The sequence below is a fragment of the Episyrphus balteatus genome, chromosome 1 (genome assembly GCF_945859705.1).
Source record: "Episyrphus balteatus chromosome 1, idEpiBalt1.1, whole genome shotgun sequence".
Taxonomy (NCBI): Eukaryota; Metazoa; Arthropoda; class Insecta; order Diptera; family Syrphidae; genus Episyrphus; species Episyrphus balteatus.
The window spans coordinates 53,099,771-53,124,100 of NC_079134.1; the positions used below are offsets into that span (position 1 = coordinate 53,099,771).

General features: G+C 32.3%; 2 protein-coding genes across 2 annotated transcripts; one reads left to right on the forward strand and one right to left on the reverse strand.

The window, feature by feature from the left end:
• Positions 1-1,905: 1,905 nt before the first annotated feature.
• LOC129920706 (uncharacterized) lies at positions 1,906-2,606 on the forward strand. The gene is made up of 2 exons (XM_056002244.1): positions 1,906-2,292; positions 2,357-2,606. The coding sequence occupies exons 1-2, from the start codon at positions 1,996-1,998 to the stop codon at positions 2,549-2,551; spliced, it is 492 nt and encodes a 163-aa protein (XP_055858219.1). The 5' UTR covers positions 1,906-1,995; the 3' UTR covers positions 2,552-2,606.
• A 2,779-nt stretch (positions 2,607-5,385) lies between these two features.
• LOC129921018 (uncharacterized) lies at positions 5,386-12,791 on the reverse strand. The gene is made up of 6 exons (XM_056002632.1): positions 12,752-12,791; positions 7,459-7,500; positions 7,240-7,392; positions 6,019-6,255; positions 5,436-5,962; positions 5,386-5,394 (listed from the first exon to the last, which is right to left on the reverse strand). Exons 1-6 carry the CDS (start codon positions 12,789-12,791, stop codon positions 5,386-5,388), a joined length of 1,008 nt encoding a protein of 335 aa, XP_055858607.1.
• Between the last annotated feature and the right edge of the window lie 11,539 nt (positions 12,792-24,330).

Consider the following 24,330-nt stretch of genomic DNA (forward strand, 5'->3'; position numbering starts at 1 on the left):
AAAGTGAGGCCTGAGCGTTACCTGAGCGCCCCCAACTGTTTCAGAAATACATAATACATAATGTCATAATAGGTCTGTTTGGGTGCTGCCTAAAACAGAAATATGTATGTATTTCTTTTTTGGTCAAAAATAATGTACAAAACTACACCATTCCAGAGTACCCAATCAGGAATTGGACTGAAATGTTGAAATAAGTAGAAATACATAATATTTCTATTTTAGGCAGTACCCCAAACAGACCTATTATAATTTTTCTTAATAAACTGTCAAAACTGTCAAACTTTGTTTATAAAATTTGTTTCTTTCCAGAATTTTGTTTGGCTTTGATGCCGAATTGAATGACATTGATATCCCTACTGCCCCAACAAAGAGAAATATCTATGATGTATGTATTGACTTATAGGGTCAGTTTTTTTAGATATATCTTCTTAAGAAAAAAGTGTGATTAGGTTATTTCCTCCATCAAACACAGTTTCCAAAGAGATATAATACATCTATCTAAGATCAAGGGTTCAGTCAGGGCAAGCGTCCTCTGTTTTTGGGTTTAAAAATAAACAACAAAAAGCTTGAATGTTCTGACTGAACATCTTGTTCTAGGAAGATGTATTATACCTTTTTGGAAACTGTGTTTAATAGAGATAATATCTAAAAAACTATATATCTAAAAAACTGACCTATAAGTCAATACATACATCTTTATGTATTTTCGTTTGTGAAATAAGGATGTTTTTGTTGACTTATGGGGTCAGTTTTTTAGATATAGTTTCTTTAGAAAAAAATGCGATTAGGTTATTTCCTCCATCAAACACAGTTTCCAAAAAGATATAATACATCTATCTAAGATCAAGGGTTCAGTCAGGGCAAGCGTCCTATTTTTTGGGTTTTAAAACAAACAACAAAAAGCTTGAATGTTCTGACTGAACATCTTGTTCTAGGAAGATGTATTATACCTTTTTGGAAACTGTGTTTAATAGAGATAATATCTAAAAAACTATATATCTAAAAAACTGACCTATAAGTCAATACATACATCTTTATGTATTTTCGTTTGTGAAATAAGGATGTTTTTGTTGACTTATGGGGTCAGTTTTTTAGATATAGTTTCTTTAGAAAAAAATGCGATTAGGTTATTTCCTCCATCAAACACAGTTTCCAAAAAGATATAATACATCTATCTAAGATCAAGGGTTCAGTCAGGGCAAGCGTCCTATTTTTTGGGTTTTAAAACAAACAACAAAAAGCTTGAATGTTCTGACTGAACATCTTGTTCTAGGAAGATGTATTATACCTTTTTAGAAACTGTGTTTGATAGATGTAATAATCTAATCAAACTTTTTTCATAAGAAGCTATATCTAAAAAACTGACCCTATAAGTCAACATATCTAATCTATCTATCTATCTAATCTAATAACTTGAAACGAGCTAAAATTGTTTATATATATATATAAACCCCTGCTCAAAATTAACGCACACTTTTTTCTTCTTTAGTCATTCCTCTGCATCTTATTTAAAATGGCTTCTAAATTATTTGTTGTATTTTTTTGTGTTTGCTTATTGTTTAGCAAGTCAGAAAAATGCTAAACTGCAACAGTATTATCAACAAAAAAAAAAATTAACCAAATTTTGCAATTTAAGGTCTACCATTCTACCAAGTTTTAAGGTTCTACGACAGTTAGAAATGCTCTATAATATTTGATGAAAATTCAGCAGAAATGGGCAATTGCCACACCCCCTATCCAAAATTCTCAAATTTAAAATTTTGTATTTGGTATAACTTGCTAGCTTTACTATTCTACCAAGTTTCAAGATTCTACGATAATCAGAACTGCTCTAAAAAATTATTATTTATTATTATATTAATTTTTGTAAAGAATTAATTTAAGATTGGCGTTATATGACATAATGTTAAACATTTCTTTTCAGACAACCACCAATATTATATATCTTCATAACCAAAAACCAACTGATATATACGGATAAGTTTTTTGACAAAAATGGAGCTTTCCCAATATGCTAAAAATTTGGATCCATTAACGAAAACTCGTTATATCTACAAAATAGAAGACGTTGGGAAGGATCCATATTTGTTTTCTTTCAAATCGAAAGAATTTCCTCTTAATGTTACTTTTTCTAAAATATATGAATTTCTAATTACAGGTACATCGGCATATACTGGAAACTTTCATAAAAACAGCAACAGCCTTACAAAAGCGGACGAACTGTTCAGAGGAGGATGGCTGAAGGAACTTGGCGGCACAATAAAATCTAGCTTATATGTAGTATTAGGAAAGGTAATTAATAAAATCTATAAAATGTAATTAATTTTCCAACTAAAATTTTAAATAAATTCTGCAGGTACTTCACTCTCAGCGACTGAACGAAAAACCCCTTGAAGCGTGGGTCATAATTGACAATGACGGAACAGTTGATTCTGCTCATTGCCAATGCAAAGCAGGGTTGTACGAGACTTGCACCCACATCGGTGTAATTTTATTTGGTCTCCAGAGCATTGCCAGTGGTTGTTCGTCAGAAAGCGTAAGAAATAGTTAAATTTTATTAACAATTAACACTAACAAACAACAACCAATTAATACTAAAATTCATAACTACACAATTTTCTAATCTCTTTGAAAATAAGTATTAATAAATAAGTATTTATAGAACTAAAGCAACTTTTAAGCCAAAACTATAATTGGCGGATGGAGTCGGGAGCTACTGTCAATTGTTGTTGTTTTCCATAAGTTTTCATCCGACGAGTGCGCTCGACACCGCACTCGTCGGATGAAAACTTATGGAAAACAACAACAATTGACATTAGCATCCGACTCCATCCGCCAATTATAGTTCTGCCTTTAATGATGTTTTACAAAAACGATCACTTAATTTAAAAGATCTAACTCATTATTATCGCCTCATAAATAAATATTCTATGCTAATCTTTAAAGTCTAGTATGCTTGTTATATAATTCTTTAATTTGAATTAATTTTTTCCCCGCAAAAACGAAAACGATTCCGTTTTAATCAAAGAAAAGTTTAAGAATAAATTTAATTAATTTTTCATTTTGAAACAATAAATTCTTACTTTTTTTGAACAAGTAAAAAACTTTAATTTTGTATTCACAACTTCAAAACTTGTGAGGTGATATGAAAAACATATATATGTATATATATAACATATATAACTATATAAAATAACTATAACTATACAAAATAACACATCGAAACCGTACATACATTTTCACACAGAACACAATACACACAATAGAATTTTGTTATGTGAAATGTTCTCATTTAAAGTAGGTCTAATAAAAGATTATATTATAGATATCAGTAACAGATGTGGCTTGTTATTGGCGCAAAGCCCCAGTAAAAAATATGCTTCAATCTGAAATTCGCGCCATTGACTTCAAGAAGCAACCGCCATCAAACCCATTGCCAAATTGTCGTCCCAACATCGACGACAAAAAGGCTCTAGAAATGCTAAAAAGTATTAATAGCGCATACCTACCTGCAGCGGCCACTTGCTATGATGAATTCGTCCTGGACAATTCTGAAACAACTTTTTTTTAGTCCAGTTTTACTTTGCGAATTTGTTTAAAGTAGAATATAGACAATATTCAAAAGAAAGTCTGTTGGAGTTAGGGAAAAATTTAAATTTTTCAATTTCACCTCAATCTGCAGATAGAATTGAGAAGCTGACCAGGCTACAAAGCCAATCTCCCGATAATATTTGGCAAAAACTTCGAATCGGGAGAGTGACTGCGTCAGTGTTCAAGGAAGTGTGTAGAACAAATAAAAATATTCCTGCCATGAGTCTGTTGTCGAAGATCTGCGAACCGAAAACTTTTTCGACAGCCGCAACAGCTTATGGCAAACGCACAGAAAAGCAGGCAGTTAAGTATGTAGAAGCTTTTCTTAGGAAAACGCATTTAAATTCAAAAATGACTGCCTGCGGAATCTTCATACTAAAGGAAAAGAGCTTTTACGCTGCGACTCCGGACTCCATTTTTGAATGTGAGTGTTGTGGCAAAATCCCAGTCGAAGTGAAATGTCCGTTCAATTTACGCAACGGAGAGGACATCGACTCCGTTTTGAAGAAAGGCGCATGCATATTAAAAAATGGCTGTGATTATTTAATGAATGTTGACCACCAATACTATTTCCAAATGCAATTGCAAATTCATATTTTAAATGTTAGGTTTGGCTATTTTAGCATTTTTTCACCAAAATCAAAAATTGTCATTAAGGTAGAAAGAGATGAAAATTTTATGAAAATCAATATGCTGGAGAGCGATAGATACTTTTTTAATATTTTACTCCCCGAATTAATGGGATTTGTCTATACAAGGTCTGCAAATGAATGAATGTTTGTTTTTTTTGTGTGTGTTTGTAATATTGTTTAACTGTTACTTTATATTTGGTGAATTGTTTTTGTTTATTTTTATTTATTTATGGTTGTTTAGTTATAGGTATTTTAAGATTGTTGTTTAGTTTTGGATTTGTTTTGAGTTGTATATAAATATACTAATGTTTTGGTATTGATTTTTGTTTATGTACTAGTATTTTCCATTGTAGTTTTCTTTGTTTTGTATAATATGCTAACATTTCCTTTTTTTACTTAACTTATTTTAATGTTTTCTAATTATCTATTCCGTCCATGAATTAACACGCTAATTTTATTTAATTTTGCATATTTTTTTTATTAACTAATTTAAGACATATTATTTACTTCCATATTTTATTTAAAATTATGTTAAAGAAATAAATATTTACAAAGTTACACAATTAAAAAATATACTTATACTAAAGTTGACAAAAAATTATTTACAAAGTTCTTATACAATAAAAAAAAATTTAAAAAAAAACATATTTTTATTCATTTAATGTGGAAGGAATTACCGAAGGGGTAAGATTTACTAATCCGCAACACGTCCGCACAAGCATCATAATACACTTCGTCTTCGTTGATCCTTTTGGAAATTGTTGTCATGGGCTGAAAATGAGATAAAATAGTGTACTTTTGGCGCAGATTTCCTATAACTCTTTCAACATGTATTCTAACTAATGATAAATTTTTGGAATACTCAACTGAATCGGGTCCTAACTGCGGCTTTCCTTCCATAAATGCAGGTGTCTTCAACTCTGCTCCTTTTCTTTCGACAGCTTCTCTAATGAGGAATCCTCTATCCGAAAGAACTATGTCTCCAGGCCCAATGTAACTCAAGAAGTCAGAGTTCTCAGCTATAAATTTATCACTCGTCCTACCACCAAATCCATTGGAAATATAATTTATATTTCCACTTGGTGATATTCCGATAGGATATTTTATAGTCTCAGAACTCTTGTACGATGAACGCTGCTCTTGCCAATGGCTCACCTGCGGATTAATATGACTTTATTACAAAAAGTTTGATCGACAAAAAAATGAGCTTACCATTTCAATACGGATTTCAAAACAATCGATGATCACCGCAAGCCTATCACCGAATAGTTGTTTAAAACTATTTGGTGTAAAATAAGTCCTGGCGTTCCTATCTGGCCATCTTATAAAAGCATTCATCTCCATGTTTAGTACCAGGATACATTCATGGAATTTCTTTGACGCAGTTTGCGTAGAAATTCCAAAAATGTACCCAAGCAACTTAAAAGGCAGATTCAGACGAAGCTTTACAAGAGTAAGGATAAGTACCTGAAATTTATTTAAATTTTTTAATAAACAAAAAGGAATATTAGATTCTATAGCATTATATAAAGTAAAAAGGGTAAGGAAAAGGGGCAAGCCTGTAAAGTAATTTGTTTTAACATCATCGTTTCTAAAACTTTCGATTCCCATTTTAGTGTTCTCTAGTTGTTTTTGTAAAGCAGCAATCTTGGCATCCCTCAGATCCAAAGTGAATTGAACTTCTTTTAACTTTAATTGAGAGTCATCTATCTCAATCATCCACAGATCAGTTTGAGTTCCTGGACAGCGTAAGTATTACTTATATTTGTTTTATTTTTTATTTTAAGGTACATACCAACAGTATAAGAAGAAGTCTCTTCTACATATGAATCGTCATTCCCATTTTCCTCGTTTTCTGTTACTAACATGAGTTGATCCATGTCTTCCTGATGAGAAAAGTCCAAACATTGGTTTTCTCCCCTCTTGGCACTAGCATTTTCTTCGAAAACATTATCAAGAACCAATTCCTCTGATGCGGTATCTTGGTATGCACCATAGTTCTCAGGAGCCATAATGTTAGCCGAGACATTTTCTAAAATTAAGGAAACAAAAATTAAAATTATATCAGAGAAAAATTCATAACAAAATTTCGAAAACGAATTTTAAATCTTAAAGGAGTTATATAATTGTTTAGAGGGATGAAATTATAACTGAATGTCGTATGCCCAACTCATAACAAAATTTCGACAACGAATTTTGAATTTTTAAGGAGTTATAAATATATTTTAATCATAAGTTGTAAGAACGGAATAATGCCTGATTTACAATATTGCGAGACGACGAGACGAGAGCGTTGCGTTTTTTCTGAACGTACTTCATTAACGGATAAAATGCATTTTTGCATTTAACACTTTATGCAGATTGTCTCAATGTTGTAATTTAAATATTTATTTTAAGTCCAAAATATGATGCTCTGTCATTTTTCCTGAGCCTGAAGACTATTATCTTGAGTATCCAACCAATAAAACCCAAACTGTAAGCTTTTTTAAATAACAATACGAGACAATTTTTTGAGTTTTGTTATTCAATTTTTTGTTTAATTTGAATCGTTTCAAAACTCTTGAACAAAATATCGAAGTTGCTGGATTTAAAATCTTATATTATGAGTTCTATTGGTCGCATATTCAAGATAATTATCGTAATTCTTAGGGAAAATGACAGAGCATCATATTTTATATTAAAAATATAAATTTAATTCAATTTGGCCTTCACATATTGAATGATGGATTAGCAATACTAATATTGCAATATCTCACATTCTTAATGCAGTAGAGCAAAACCACAATAACAAAAGTTTTTCCTAATTTATAGTTCTTTCATTTTATACCAATTTCATTGATGGCCGCCCAACGTCCAAAATGCCCATTCTCCTTTATCAGAAGAATCACCATTTATCAGCTCCTAAATTCCTCTTATAGTGCAGAGCTTATCAAATTTGGAGATAAAACTGTTGAATTACTTTCCAGGAATGGATTCTGAAATTTAAAATGGAGCTGAGATAGATTCAATACCTTACCTTTTGTCTCTACGCTTTTGACATCCACATTTTTACTTCCTTTTGGTTGGGTCCTCAAAATATTTTCGGGAACAAGTGGAACTGTTTTGTATCCTAGATTCAAGCTAGGAACCCAGTCAGGGTTTTGGTTATCCTTAAGTCGGGCACACTTACCTATTAATAAAAAAAAAAAAAAATTGAATCTTACAAGTATTCCACTGAACAAATAAGTTTAGTCACCAGAAATAAAATGCTTTGAACATATACGAGCACTTTTTATGTCTGTTCACTGACGCTGTGCTGGACTGTTCTAGGCAGAAAAGTACAGCTTTTTGCTGTTCATTGAGATTTTTTCTGTGCTGAACTGTTCTAGTTTCCTGTTCATTGACAAAACTAGAACAGTTTAGAACAGGATTTTCTGTTCTTGCTTTTGAGTCAGATCAGGTTAGAACAGATGCGAGAGTAGTGTCAAAAGCAAAGCTGTCATTTTTTGTTTTTGTTTTGATTTAATTGTGCGAATATTTCTCTGGTGCTCGTGGTTTTTCTAACTAAAAACAATTTTTAATTATATTTTCCGCAGTAAAAACTCAAAAAATAGATAAAAGTAACGAGAACCGATAAGCAAAAAATTCATATAATTTACAATTTGTTTTTTTTTTTTTATTTTGACATCTGACGTTCAAATGACTGTTCTAACTTGATCTGACGTTTCGCACGAAACTGTGCTGTGCTGTCCTGTTCTGATCTAGAAAAATCCTCGCTGAACAGACTTTTTGTGTTCAATGTTTTATTATTAATAGCTTTAAACCAACGATTTCTTCTTTCGTTGGCCAATTCCGCCAGTTTGGTTCCTCGTGTCCGAACGCTTGGAAACATAAAGAATCCAACACTATCTCCTGGCACATTGGAACTTATGCTATTGCATTCATTAATGCAGCAATAGTGAGGAATTTTTATTCTTGAATAATTTTAACACTTTTCGAGAAATAGAAAGTAAAGAATTTAGTTTAAAAAAAAACTTTTTAACAGCACGAGAACGATTTTCACAAGCAAAAGAATTCTCTTAATTTGCGCGCGTCTTTGAAAATTTGGTTTGTTTACCTTTTCACCGAGTTTAGAAACGTCACTTTTTTTTTTTTGCGTTTGACAGTGACATTTGAGCGAAATTCCGAATAGATTTCTTTGAAAAAAAAAAACGCTATTTACACTATCACATTTTATCCACAGGCACCTATCAGACAAAGCCATCGTTTCTCTGTGACGGCTTTCAACAGAAGAGTCTTGGCGTCTTCGCTTTTTCTTCAGGTCTCTCTAAAGCTCGGTTTATCCGAAGTTTCCGTATCAAAAAGAAAAAACCTTCAAGTGCTTACATCGGGTGTTAGGAGTCAGAATAAAAATCTGAAAAATTAAGGGATTTTTTCAAGAATTATTTCCAATTTTTTTTTAAATTTTTCCACCTTACATTTCAGCTGGAATTAAAAAATATCACACGGTTGATTAGTGTAGATGGATTAAATTAAAGTGATATGATCTTTTCATTTAGTTTTTTTGTAAGGTGCTTCAAAAAATGTCAAGTTTCATTTAAAAAATATACTTACTTCTTGATTATATGGAAGAATTTATTTATTGCAGATAACATCAGAATCTTCTTATCAAGAAAAAGATATCAGCGTCCCAGAAAATTAATTTGTAGAACAAAATAGTCCTGGACATCAAAACTTAAAACTCTGTGTAAAGATTTTCCAAATATTAACTATGAGATCGCTTCTTGCCCAAATCGGGTATCCCAAACATCAACTCAATAAAATCCCGAATCTAACGATGAAATCCCTTCTTGCTCAAATTTGATATCCAAAACATCTACTTAAGAAAACCCCGACTCTAATAATTTGTTCTCTCCTTGTTCAAATCGAGTGTCCCAAACATCAACTCAAGAAAACCCCAACTCTAACGATGATATCGTTTCTTGCTCAAATGGGGTATACAAAACATTAAATCACGAAAATCCCGACTCTAACGATGAGATCTCTTCCTACTCAAATCTGATATCCCAAACCTTTACTCAAGAAAACCCCCACTCTAACGATGAAATCCCTTCATGCTCAAAATCTGATATCCAAAACATCTACTCAAGAAAACGCCGACTCTAATAACACGGTGTTACAAAAATGAGGTTTTAAAATATACGCGGGCGGAGACCTATCAGGTTTTGTAGAGCTAGTCGCACTGAATACGAAACGGTATTTGAAAATCCCCTAACACCCCCAAAATCTGGAGTTACGGGCAAAAAACGGTTTTTTGGACCTTCACCCATTGAAAAAATTCTAGCTTTGACAATTTTTTATCCATTTTCGATTTTTGTATAGTTTCTGATAGAAGATAAATATACCTTTTTAACAATGTATAAAACATGTAACTCGGTTAAACCACTTAGAATTTATAAGATGTCAAAGTTCAAAAATTCAATTTTTTTTGTCATTTGCCCAACTTCGGCATCAATTTAAAGTATATGTTTTCAAAACAACATGCTATTTAAAAAATATATTCTAAAACTATATCTATTTCCCAATTGATCGATGTATTTTTTATGAAAATCACTTCAAAATTGGCTTAGAAAAAAAAATTTTTCGATTTCAACCCAGATACAGAAATTCGAACTTTTAGGTATAGAACAAAAATGTTGTTTCGGCACGTAGAAGGATAAGTTGGACGCCAGGATTTGATGAAGGGTTTTTGTAGAGGACCTCAATACAAACATTTTTTTTCTTTAAGAGGGGGGTCTATCTCCCCCCGTTTAGGTGGGAGGGGCATTTTTCTAAAAAAAAATTATCAAAATAAAAAAAAATTATTAAAAAACAACGGCAACACTTACAGTAATAAATGATACCATTTCCAAAAGGCAAAATTGTGCATTTGATTCTAATTTTTAAATCAATATAATATTACCAATAGTTTTTGAAATAATCGATTTCAAAGTTATAAATAGGGGAAAAAAAATTTTTGAAAACTCATTTTATACTATTTTTGTCCAGACTGTGAATTTTAGTAAATAAATTACTTAGACAGAAAACTGCCTCAATTAATTCCTTATCGAACAGTGAAAACTATATGTTTCTATGTCTTCTAGTTTTTGAGAAAATTGATAAAAACAAATAAAAACAAAAAATATTTTGAAAAAAGAAAAATCTGATAAAATAATTTTTCAATTTTCCCAAAAACTAGAAAACATAGAAACATATAGTTTTCACTGTTCGATAAAGAATCAATTGAGGCAGTTTTCTTTGTGAGTAATTTTTTTTACTAAAATTCGCAGTCTGGACAAAAATAGTATAAAATGAGTTTAAAAAAATTTTTTTCCCCTATTTTTAACTTTGAAATCGATTATTTCAAAAACTATTGGTAATATTATATTGATTTAAAAATTAGAATCAAATGCACAATTTTGCTTTTTGGAAATGGTATCATTTATTACTGTAAGTGTTGCCGTTGTTTTTTAATAATTTTTTTTTATTTTGATAATTTTTTTTAGAAAAACTCCCCTCCCACCTAAACGGGGGGAGATAGACCCCCCTCTTAAAGAAAAAAAAATTTTTGTATTGAGCTCCTCTACAAAAACCTTTCATCAAATCCTGGCGTCCAACTTATCCTTCTACGTGCCGAAACAACATTTTTGTTCTATACCTAAAAGTTCGAATTTCTGTATCTGGGTTGAAATCGAAAAATTTTTTTTTTTCTAAGCCAATTTTGAAGTGATTTTCATAAAAAATACATCGATCAATTGGGAAATAGATATAGTTTTAGAATATATTTTTTAAATAGCATGTTGTTTTGAAAACATATATGTACTTTAAATTGATGCCGAAGTTGGGCAAATGACAAAAAAAATTGAATTTTTGAACTTTGACATCTTATAAATTCTAAGTGGTTTAACCGAGTTACATGTTTTATACATTGTTAAAAAGGTATATTTATCTTCTATCAGAAACTATAAAAAAAATCGAAAATGGGTAAAAAATAGTCGAAGCTAGAATTTTTTCAATGGGTGAAGGCCCAAAAAACCGTTTTTTGCCCGTAACTCCAGATTTTGGGGGTGTTAGCGGATTTTCAAATACCGTTTCGTATTCAGTGCGACTAGCTCTACAAAACCTGATAGGTCTCCGCCCGCGTATATTTTGAGTGTTACACCGTGTAATTTGTTCTCTCCTTGTTCAAATCGAGTGTCCCAAGCATCAACTCAAGAAAATCCCAACTCTATCGATGAGATCGTTTCTTGCTCAAATCTGGTATCCCAAACATTAACTCATGAAAGTTCCGACTCTAATAATGCGTTTATGCGTTCGCTCCTTGTTCAATCGAGAGTCCCAAACATTAACTCAAAAAAAAAAACCCAGACTCTAATAATGCATTCGCTCCTTCAAATCGTTCAAATCGTGTATCACCAAATCAAGTAAATCCCCACTCTTACAATGATATCACTTCTTGTTCACATCGCGTTTCCCAAATCTCAACTCAAGAAAACACCGACTTTAGCGATGAAATCGCCTCTTGTTCAAATCGAGTATCCCAAACATCAACTTAATCTCAATCAATGCACATCACCACACTTAACTTTTTATCGGCACCCAATTCTAATTTTTTAGAGAGCTTCTTTGAATTTCACCCACATCAACCATTTGGAGACGATAATTTGCCAGTTTCCAGCAAAATCTTTGGTATAACATAACCAGAAAATGGTTGACGAACTCGGATTCAAACAATTACCTGTTCTGTTCGTTTAGTGTTTGGAAAAAAAAATGAAAGGCACACTTTCGTGGAGGGCATGAAAGATTATCGACACACGCACCAACGTATTCGGAAGGAGGAACACCAACAATTAAAAACAAAAAACGTTTGGCAGCGTTATTCTTTTAATTTAAAAACATACAAACATGTTTTTCTTGCATTAAAAATTGATAATGACCTTATCATGTACGCAAGTTGAATGTGAGAGGTCTTTTCAAAATTAAAATATATCAAAAATCGTTTGAGAAACACTATGACGCAAGATCATGCAAGATCATCTAACAGCAATGTTAATGTCAGCAGAGTTTCAGTTTTTAAAAAATATTTCCAATGATACTACATAATTAAACTTACTGGCAGAAAAAAGCGATTTACTGAAAAAATAAAATTGAAAATTGTTGAAAAGAATAATAAACAAATATCAAAAAACTGTTTCTGCATATCAACTTTTATTTTTAAATATTTCGAGTAAGTAAATAATTATATACCTAAGTATTTTGTGGCCCTTTTCCTAAAAGTCCCAGTCCGCCCCTGAATTTGGTCATAAGATAAGTTGATGCCAAATGCCAAATTCACCTCCCGGGAAATTTCCGAGATCGCTATTTTTTTACACCGGTATCTGTCCGAACTTGTTCTTTTTTTCTAAATAGATTAAAAAGATAGTCGTTTCCTTTGTCCACTTCACCCCAGCAATAAAAGGATTAATAAAAATAAATATAATCACCTTAAAATAATTTGTAATTTTCCTTACCTTCGCTGGGCGAGCAACCAGTTTCACCCGCTATCGCCATTGTTTTGATTTTGTGTTTTTTTTTTAATCTAGTTCTACAAAAATTTACTGAATTTAGCCGCGCTCGCTCGATGTGCTCGGTTAATTTTTTCCGAGCTCAGCGATCGAGCCCTGAAGCCTGAACGTGCTCAGAGCTAAAAAAATGTAATTTTGGCGCTCAGAGCTCTCCGAGACCGAGCTAAAAAAGTAACACAGTAAAATGCCCTTTGGTTTTTTTTTCAGGAAATACTTTTTTTTGTAACTGAAACTGATCGTAATAAAATTTCTCATGATGTTTCTTTTATTACAGAACACGTTGGAATGAAAATGAAGCACTTTCTTCGTCATCTCCTCCTCGTGCTTGCACAGATGATGATGTCATATCCGATATGCTTATCGAAGAAACTGCATCAACTACGCCACCTAAAAAAAAGAAAACTCCATTTGATGGCCTCTGTGAGAAATTCGGCAATATGTACCATTTCTAAAGTTGAAGAGCAGATGAAACAAGCGATGCAGCGGGTGATGATGAAAACGATGAATTGTTTTTGCGGACTGCACTTTCCATGTTGAAAGATTTGCCCCCAGAAGTATAGCTGTAGGAAACCGTTTGTATTCGTTACTTAAATGCGGGTATTCACTTCAGTAACGAGTAACGAAACGTTACTGCCCAAATAATTTCGTTACTCGTATGTTTCGTTACTAGTACTGAACAAGTAACGAAACATGCGAAACATACGAAACGTGCGAAACGTGCGAAACATACGAAAAATACGGAACATACTAGTAACGACGATACTCCAATTCCAATACCAATTTGGATTGGATATACGAAATGCGAAACGAAAACAAAATGGTACACTGCATTTGTCGTGTGCGCATTATTTCGCATCTCGTATCGGTTCGGTATCATCATTTATGTATTTTACCATTTTGTTGTTCTGTTTTTGTGTATGTATATCAAAACGGGTAAATAAGAATTCTGTTTCTTTCTCTTTCGTACCTGTTTTTTATGGACATGTGGGAGTGAGATATGTGAAAGTGTGTTTGAGTGTAGTGTAGATACATTCCAATTAGAATACCAATTTGGATAGGTATACGAAATGTGAAACAAAAACAAAATGGTACACTGCATCTGTTGGGGCGTAGCCGTACTTGTATTCTGTTTTCTCCTTTTGTAATTAATAAAAAGAATTTTTCTTTTCCTTTGTTTGATTTGTTTAATTTATTTTATTCTTTAGTTTGATTCAAACAAATAATTACAATTTTGGTTTTATTCGTGGTTTTAAGTTTTTGTTTTTTTTTTTTTTTTTGATTTCAAGTAGGTACTACTTTCTTGCTTGTGTGTGGTTAGGTGGTGTCTGACATGAGTGACGACAACTTTGAATGAGAATATGGAATGAATTTTACTGAATGAAATGATTGAATGGTTTTTTATTTTAGGTTGGCTGCAATGACAATTTTTAAGTTTGGACCGGGAGGAAACGAAACATGGGCGTGTTCGGGAATGAGGATAATTTGCGTTCCGCAATTTTGCCTAAAACTGAGTACGCTTTTTACGTATTCGTTTGCGGTTCCCCTCGGTAGAACATTCTGAATTGAACAGCATTTATCGCATCTCGTATCGGTTCGATATCGGTATCATCACTTCATCACCACGACGCAACCAATCTGTTTATGGCCTTTGTGTTAATAGTTGATATTTAGCTTAAGAATGTACAAAAGTTTTTTGGTTTTTCGAAAAATTAGTTTATTATCGGTGCAAAATTTTCAACACAAAAAAAAGCAGAGAAAACGAGGTTTGAAAATCACTCTCAATAGAAAAAATAAATGAAAAATTGTTCGACATGGTTGTATTGAAGTGTTAATACTTCGAGATCTGCGCGTTGCACTTTTGAAATAAAGGTCTCTAAAGAACTGTGATAAGATTACTGAAAGAATATAAACAAAAAATTACTCAAGTTTTGTCTAAAAATTTGGAAAAAAATCAAAAAAGTTTCCACGTTTGATTAAAAAAAAAACGAAAAAAATTCAATATAGCTACCTTTAAACTCTTATTACATGAGAATGCCGCAACTAATTTTAATGTTTATGACCTTAAAATGTAGCTTAGATTATAGAAATTGTTTTTGGTTTTTTTCAAAAAAAAAATTTTTACACCCTTATACCAATGTACGAAACATACCTACTTAAAATACCAAACATACCAAACGTATGAAAGACATGGAATATACGAAATGTACGAAACACACGAAGCATGCGAAAGTAACGAAAGTAACGAAACATGCGAAACACCCGAAACATACGAAATATGCGAATAATGCGAAACATACGAAAGTAACGAGTAACGATATTATTGATGCGGGTACTAGTATCAAAAGTAACGTATACATGCGGGTACTCATTTTGTCGTTACTTTTACAGCCCTACAGAAGCAAAAGATGAGATAAAATCTCATAGATTTTCTAAGATCCTTCAAAAGATAAAGTAATATATGAAGATATGAGTGTAATGCAGGGTTTATACGATTGACAAATTATTCATTTAAAAGACGTGGCGGCAAGAAGAAGAGGAATTGTTGGTGGAGATTTGGGCCGACAAAATTGGCCAGCTCCGTGGGAGCCGAAAAAACTCTCACATTTTCAAAGAGATGGCTCTCGCCCTCAAAGGACATTCCTCAGAGAAATCAGGGTGAAAATACACAACCTCACCAATCGCTACAAGTAAGTCCCATCTCCCATATGTTCCTGAAATACATATTATGTAGATTTATAATGCTGTTTGAAAATATTTACTTGCAGAAAGGAAAACAAAAATTATTGGACCTTCTTGTTGTTCCCCATCGGAGTGGAATTTATACACTAAAATAAAAATAAGAATTAATTTTTTTACTATAATTTTTTTTAAATTATCTTTTTTTTAAGGATGAAGAGTGCCTTAAATGCACTTTGTGCATGTACAAAATAAATATTGAATTTGTTTATAAAATGCGGACTTGGTTTCATTTTGTATACTTCGAAACTCACCTGAGAAATTACTTATTGCATTCCTGATGTCATTTGCCGTTGGGTTTGTATCGTTTATGATGGAATTGAACTCTGGTTGTTCCTTTTTTGTATCTTCCGTTGAGCGTTGCAACCACTGATAATTAATTTCATCACTATGCGAGTTCAAAAAATTATGAAATACACAACAGGCTTTTATAATAAGATTTGTGTTCATAATGTGGCTGTCCAACACCTTTCCAATTCGTCGAAATCTGGCTTTCAGGTGACCGAAAGCATTTTCAATCACTCTTCTTCTCTTGGAAAGATGAAAATTGAAATTTTTCTGCCTTGGTGTCAGAAACGTACTATATCGGTTTCATTAAAATGGCGAAAAATCTAAAAGCCGAATCTCCAATAAGTACGACTGGTATATTCACATTGCATAAGTTTTTTTGACATTGCCTTGAGTATTGAATCCTGGTGGTGCACTGTCAAAGAACAGTTTTCGAAAATTGAAGAGTCGTTACAACGCCCGGGGCTGCCAACACTGATTTAGAGAAATTTGTATCTAAATTTCATTACAAAAAGTTAATAAAGAAAATAGACCTTTAATGGAATGTTTTAACCTGTTAGTCAACAACAGCAAGTAATACGGCTGAATACCAATCCTTGTAGTTGTAGTAGTCTATTGCATTTTCGGCGGCGCGGCGGGTCGAATCTCTATGTGACAACCATCTGAATATGATTATTTTGCTGTCAGAAAAAACTTAGTATTTAAAATTTAATTATAAATAAATCTACAAACCTATAGCCCCGAAGCATTGTGGGAAGCCTAACTTTGAAAACCCCTCAACGTTTTCTTTTATTTGAGTGGGTATGCAGATAAATAGATTGGATGTAGTACCTTCCAAACCTCCTCACAGAATTCATGTAAAATGTTGCCGACGACGGTGCACTTTCCCACTCCAAAAAGATTTGCAACGCTTCGGTATTCTGCGGAAGAACCGAGTGTATACAAGGCTATCGCTATTCTTTTAGGAAGTGGTATGGACTTCCTAAATTGGGTATCATTTTTTTTAAGTTTCGAAGATGGAAACCAGAATTTCAAAATTTCGCTTGTAGTTCGAAAGTTTTTTTTTTGAAAAATTGGTCTTAGTTTTTGGGTATGTCTTCTTCCCAAAATTTACTAGTACCCGTCTGCAAAACTCTTGATTTAAGAAGACTGTATACCATTGTGTAGGATATTCAACTTACGTTGGTCCAACCGGTCCTCTTTGTCTTCAGTAATGCTTGTTTTGTATTATAGGCCGCAAAATTTTTAGCAAAAACTGTTAACGTATTTTCCTGTATAAAAAAAAACGTCTATCAAGAGCATTGCTTATCACAGCAGCATTGCTTTGTAGGGTTAACAAATGTGATAATAACAATTTTCAACTTTTTAAAATTTTCCAGAAAGATTTATATTTAATTTTATAGATTTGGGTTAAAAGTCCACAATTAAATTATGGACTTTTAACTCACCCAAGTGGGTTAAAAGTTAATAAAAAAGTGAACCATAAATTCCCAATTTCAAAAAGGAAGTGGGTTAAAAGTAAAAAAAAAAACAAATAAAACATAAATTAAACAATGAAGGAACGAAACATTTTTTCAACGAATTTATTTGTTTAATTAGGGAATGAAAATACAGAGAAAATACGTTTTAACAAACGTAAACAAAATCAACAACAAGTAAAGTAAACAAAATCTCTTCTAATAATTAAAAAAAAATGTATACAAAATTCACAAATGAAGCTTATTGGCACAAGTAACGATTTGTCTACAAAATAGGCATAATATTTCATTTTTGTTTCGTTTATAGCAACTTTCACAAAGTTTAAAATGATAGCAAGTAGTTTTCAAAACAAATTTCGCATATTAATTCGTTTCCTGGAATTTGGAGCTCGTTCTGAACTTGAGCCCCCTGTTCTTCGTTTTCTTCTTCAGGTAAGCTTACCATTTCCATGAGAAAAGCTTCAGAATCAGTCTTGTTACGATATATTGTCATATGAAATCAGTTGATTTATTAGTTCTCTTAGCGTAATGCAGTCAGTTTCGTATTTTGATGTCGCCGTAGCTATTAATAATTATTCGCGCGAATTTTTATTTTCACACCTAAAAATTGATTCTCCCGGTGGCAAAAAATTTTTCCGCTTCGCGTTTAGGTTGTAAAAGTAAAATAGATTCTCATGTGAGCAAATTTGTATCCACGCGAATATTTGAAAATTACTTACTTAAATTTTCAAACATGAAACTCGCGTATAGTTTCGAAACATTCTTCAATAAATTACTTTTGAAATATAATTAATTATTAAATTTTCGAAAGCAAAATTAATTTCATTTTCAAAATAGTAATTGAAATGAGAAATGCATAATACTACCTTACATGCTCCGAATGCGCTATATAAACAATCAGCAATTGTTTCCATTCACCTAAAGGAAGGATGCTGAATGTACCATCAGCAAAGTAATGCCGCTCAGATGCTGGTAATTGTTCTATTTGTTGGTACATTTTTGTTGCCATGAATATGGAGTAACTAAACTCCGTTTCCAAAATCGTTACTTTATAAAAGGTGTTTTTACTGTCGTAGCGAGACATTGCATAAGATGGACATTTTCGTTCAAGAAAAGTTCTTTTATTTCAGAAAAAGGTTTTCGGCGATTTTGGCAAGGTGTTGCCTGCATTATGAACCAATGAAAGCGGCACAAATAGTGAATGTTTGTTGCGCTTTGCACAACATATGTTTATTTTTTGATAGTGACTATTCAACAGTGGAAAGCATGGATATTACGGAAATAGAAGAGGATCAGGAATCCGAGGGGTTGCCCCAAGCTTACTTCGTAACCAGTGATGTATCATACGAAATCAAATAGTTGCACAATAGTTTCAATAGTATAAAATATTTTTATTGAAAAAAAAAAACAAAACAAAAAAAAAATATTTCATTACAAAAAAAATATCACAAGCCTTCATGGTTCCTAAGATAAACATAATAAATTATTTAAAAAAAAAAACATAATTTGTCTTCCTGGCGTTTGACTTAAAACTATTAAACTATTCATAAAACTAATTTTTAAAAATCACTTGCCTCCATGGCGTTGTTCTGGTTTCTTAAAAAGAATAATAAAAAAAAACCAAATGAAAAAATAAAATAAAAATAAGTTAACAAAGGTAATAAAAATCATTGCATCAAAATGTTGCTTTTTGCTATTTCCAGCTTCAATTTTCGTTTTTTTAGTTCTAGCTTCTGCAAAGCTATTTTCCTCATTTCGGTGTTGTGAGTTTTCGTTTCTTTTAATTTTTCAATTTGGTAAACGTCGTCGATTGAACGATGAACCCTTTTTAAGGTTTTTGTTGTATCTTTATAAAAATTTTCTTGATTTTTTATTTGTTTTGTCAACAATTGAATGGTTGACATAGGTTTTCGGCGTCTGGTTGATGTATGTTGAAACATTCATATTTCATTTCAATGGAATTGGATCAATGAGCAGAACAAAAAATCACGAACATACTTTTTTCCATCCACCAGCATCCCTTTGTCTTGGTCCAATTGCATTGTGCTGATTGTCTATATCTTCCCAAAACAAAGCCACAATTTCTGGTGATCTTTTGGTGTAGTTTTGAGCAATATCGCTCATTAGATTTACCATCCGCTAATGTTGCTGCGTGATTGTTTTTTCGATTTGCCTAACACATAAATCCATAATAAATAACAAAAGTTTACTAAAATACTTTTTTTTCTTTATTACTTACATTTTAATTATTTATTCCGCAACAAAAACTCGTCGGAGGGCTTCGAAAAAATATGATTTGTATCTGTCAAAAATACAACCATTAGAATTTAGAAGTACTTCATCTCCGATTCGTAGAAAATCGGAAAAAATCCGCTCCGACGGAATACCTCGCTAGGGCAGAATATTCACACCATCTTTATGCCACTGTCTCCACATAAAGATTTTGGAATGTAATCATAAAATAACCCAAAAAAGAAGAACACTAAATTAATAATATAAATAAAACTATCACGCCAATTAATTTTTATATTATAACAATATAATCTGGGTCGCCGACCCAGATCCGACGAGGACTATATGACACCACGAAATTTGGTCGCTTTGATACAATCAGATCTAATCAGTTTGGTGAGGGTGGTTTCGTTTTGTATTGCAGCAAAGAACTAGTGCCACAATTGATCAGTCAGTGACCCGGTTTTAAAATAAATAATACTGTGTTGTAAAATAAAAATCATGTCAATTACTTTGAAAATGAAATAGCAGAGGTTGTAGGTATTACTGAGAACATCATATTTCGGCACTTGAAATTTTTCATGGATCCTCAAAATTTCAAGTTATCGTCAAAAACCCGTTTTTCAATGTTTTCAGATTTCAACGATTTTTTACTCAGCCATTTTTCGGTTAATTTTAGTTTTTTTTTTTTACAGTTCTAAACAGAGGAGTACTTGTTCTTTTTGAAAATATTTTTTTTATTATGCTCAAGCACCAAATTGGGTGTAGATTTTATAGACTGAATCTCAAAGTACATTTGTTCACCGTTTTTTAGAGTTTGGAGACCGTTTTAAGTGTTTTTTTATAAACAGTTTTATTGTTATATTAAAGCTGAATCAAAAAAGCTTTTATTCATTAAAAACAGTTAGAAATTTCAATTTTCACGATTTTTTTGAAATTTTATCAAAATTTTGAGGGTGCTTGGGCAAAATTGACTTCAGATTCGGATTCAACTCGTCAAAATACATAAAGATAGGCAGGTCCGGTCAAAAGTATTGGCACTTTTTTTTTGTTGGCTTGTGTTATCATGGGCAAGAAATAATGAACAGTTTTTAAAATATACATACATATGTATATCTGAGCAACCAAAATCGATATCAAAATTTTTTAATCGTAGTTACAAAGAATAACATTTTTTCTAAAAATTAAGACCATAAAAAATGTTCTACCATTATTATGAACAGAGAAAAATTTCAAGTGCCGAAACATGATGTACTCAGTAATATCTACAAGCTACAACCTTTGCTAGGTCATTTCCAAAGTAATTGACATGACTTTTATTTTGTAACACATTGTAATATAATAACTATTCTTTACTTGTATGGTCCAGCTCTGTCACGGACTCTCCACTCACAATTAACTTCGAACAAACGCTGGATCTTGATTCTTGAATAACTCAGGATCAGGATATACACTTCGCGTCACTTGAATAGAAACAACATTTTTTCTTTAGAAAATAGCGATTGGCGCTTTGGTGAGGTAACTTAGTAGATTTTTGGTTTTGCCTTTTCAAAGAGGAACTTTTAACAAACAATGTTGTAAAAACGAAAAACCCAAAACAGAAACCGTATGGCTACTAATTGCGTTTTTTCGCATTACTTCACAAAAAACAGTGTTTTTTTTGCGTCACTTGAATAGAAACAAGCTCTTTAATTAGATAAAAATGATGAAAAATCATGGAAAACACTAATTTTAGTAAAGCAATATTTAACTTTGACATTATTTGCACATTATAACCAATTATGGGCTACGAGCTACCCTTAGGCACCACAGAAAATGCATAAATAGAAGCTAATATTGAAAATGCACTTGCACTGTACACAATCGTGGACCTAGTTGGAGAAAGTGATTATAGTGTTTGGTAACTTCTTACAAATTAAGAAAATGACATTTTCTACAATTTAAGGATTGAATAATTGAAATAAACTTTCGTTTTCATCCGGAATGCAATTGTTTTGTTTCTATTGCGTTTTTCTGGAACTATCCTTGCGCAATCTCTATGACGGTTGTTCTTCCACGATCCTAAACTTCCCAAGAGCTTCTACCATTATTTCTTTGTAAAAGTTTGCATCTTTTTTCGAAGCGTGAGGCTTCAATTTTGCTATTGCACATCATAAAATCAAAGCGTATTAGTATAACACATTTTAGTGCCCTCTGGTGGCTATGCGATAAAAGTTATTCTTTCTTAAACCAATGATAAAGGACTAATATTAATATGGTCCACCTGAGTTGGTATGCTTACTTTAAAAAAAAATCCTCTTTACCTCATTTCTTTTCAGTTCGAAAGCAACTATAAATAGTTAATTTTTTTGTTATCTTAGAGGAACTTAAAATGCTGTTATTTTGCAATTTGAGGCTTTTTAAATTATGCGCACATTTTATAAATTCCGTGATGGAACAAACCAACACATAACCATCGCACTAGAACCACGTTTTTGACCGATTTTAGCGGCAAAGTGGAGGAAATTGCAGCTAGTTGTTAAATTATTTTTTTCTCTGCTCTTGATTTGGGTCTCACCTGTATAATTTTTTTTATTTAATCACTAGTTAACGATATTTTAAAAATATTCTCATCCAAATTTGGAAATTTTTTCAATAACTTTCGCGATTTTGCATAGTGCAAGTGCATTTCCATTGTTAACTTCTAATAATGCATTTTCTGTATTGCCTAATGGTAGCTCGTAGCCCATAATTGGTTATAATGTGCAAATAATGTCAAAGTTAAATATTGCTTTACTAAAATTACTGTTGTCCATGATTTTTCATCATTTTTATCTAATTAAAGAGCTTGTTTCTATTCAAGTGACGCAAAAAAAACACTGTTTTTTGTGAAGTAATGCGAAAAACGCAATTAGTAGCCATACGGTTTCTGTTTTGTGTTTTTCGTTTTTACAACATTGTTTGTTAAAAGTTCCTCTTTGAAAATGCAAAACCAAAAATCTACTAAGTTACCTCACCAAAGCGCCAATCGCTATTTTCTAAAGAAAAAATGTTGTTTCTATTCAAGTGACGCGAAGTGTACCTATTATATATTTTATTAATCCTTTCGATCTTCCATCCACGGAAGGTATGGAATTCCTGTTTTTATTTTCGTCTTGAGAGCGGCCACGACCTCAGGTACTGCCGCTACTGCTTTAAGTCTTGTCACTTAATTCATTTCCTTTTCAATTGCTCACACTTGTCCAATAAACTTAAATTAAATACGTTTCATTAAGTGTGTTAATCATTGTAAAATCCTTTTTTTTCCTCATAGAAAACGCAATATTAAATACGAATTCAGTTAATTTCTAATAAATTTAACACTTCGCTTGAATTTGCTTCTGCACTTCGCACTATTATAATGGGAATCTCCTTATTAGATGAAGTGACCACTCAGCGACATAAATTTAAAATAATTCTTACATCAGATGACGTATTCCCCCGTTGAAGATGAAAGCATCTCATCCTTATAATAAATTTCTCGCAAGTTTTTTTTTATTGATTTATAGATAAAATTTTATTTTTAAATAGTTTTCACAGTAGCTTGGTTTTCATTATGTTCAAAATAAAATTAAATTACAATAACTTTTAAAGTTGTCTGGTCAGATTAAAGAGTTTTCTAAATTCACTAAAAACATAACAATAGATTAACTTTTTTTTCTCCCTTATGAATAAATATTACCTTTTCATTCGTTTCTTCTAATTTAACAAAACAACCCACGCGTTCTATCTTCAAAGTCAATTTCGCTAAAAATTTTATTTCCATATCATATTCGTATAAAACGAACAAAAAGTTAAATAAAACGTTCCCCACAACAAAGCTAATGGAATATCGCCCTATTGTTATTTTTATCCCCTACCAGGAAGCCACGACCTATCGCCGAGTTCACTCAGGTTTTTATTCCCGGTACGTATGTAGCAATGTTTTCAATTACCACCAATTACCCTATCTCCTTTCTTTTTTTTTCAATTAGTCGAGCTTCAACAATCAACACCCTATTTCCTTACTCTAAGCAGGTCCAGTAGCTGATTTTAAGTTCCTCAAAACCCAGAAAAAGGAAGGCTTGCCCTTGAACAATGCAACTACGGCCGAAATGAACCCGTCGGTCTATTTGCTTCAAGTTCAGGTCCTACAGCTGGGGCGTATCCGTGCACCTTTCATGCGCCACCCGATAACAAACTATTGTATGTACTCATCTAGATGGAATCTCTCCAGCCAGCCTAAAGGTACCCGTGACAGTATTTCTAAAGTAAATTTTTTAACAAAAACTGTAAAAAAAAGTAGCAAGCTGGTACGCAAATCGAGATAAATTTAAGCATCCATACAAATTATCAAAAAAATTTAGCCGAGCTAAAATTATTTATCTTTAACCTACTTAGACACATTTAATTTCATTTGTTCGTTCATTGGCTCATTTGCTAGTCGCTCTCATGTGCGAAGGGCTTTAGACCAGGAAAGTTCACCATCGACCAAGTAAATATTCATATTACGGCGAATATTGGAAAAAAAAACTCCACCCATCAGCCATCACCTATTCATGGATTTCAAGGCCGCGTATGACAGTATCTACAGAAACGAATTATATGAAGCCATGTCTACTTTTGGCATCTCAGCCAAGCTTGTCCGCTTGTGCGGGATGAGGATGGAGAATGCATGTGGCTATCGAGCTCGCTGATGCTTTGATCTAATTTCTTTAACCTACTTAGCATTAACACAATTAGACTATATACGTTTTTGGTTGTTGTCAACCGTTTTTATTTTTCTTGTAGGTA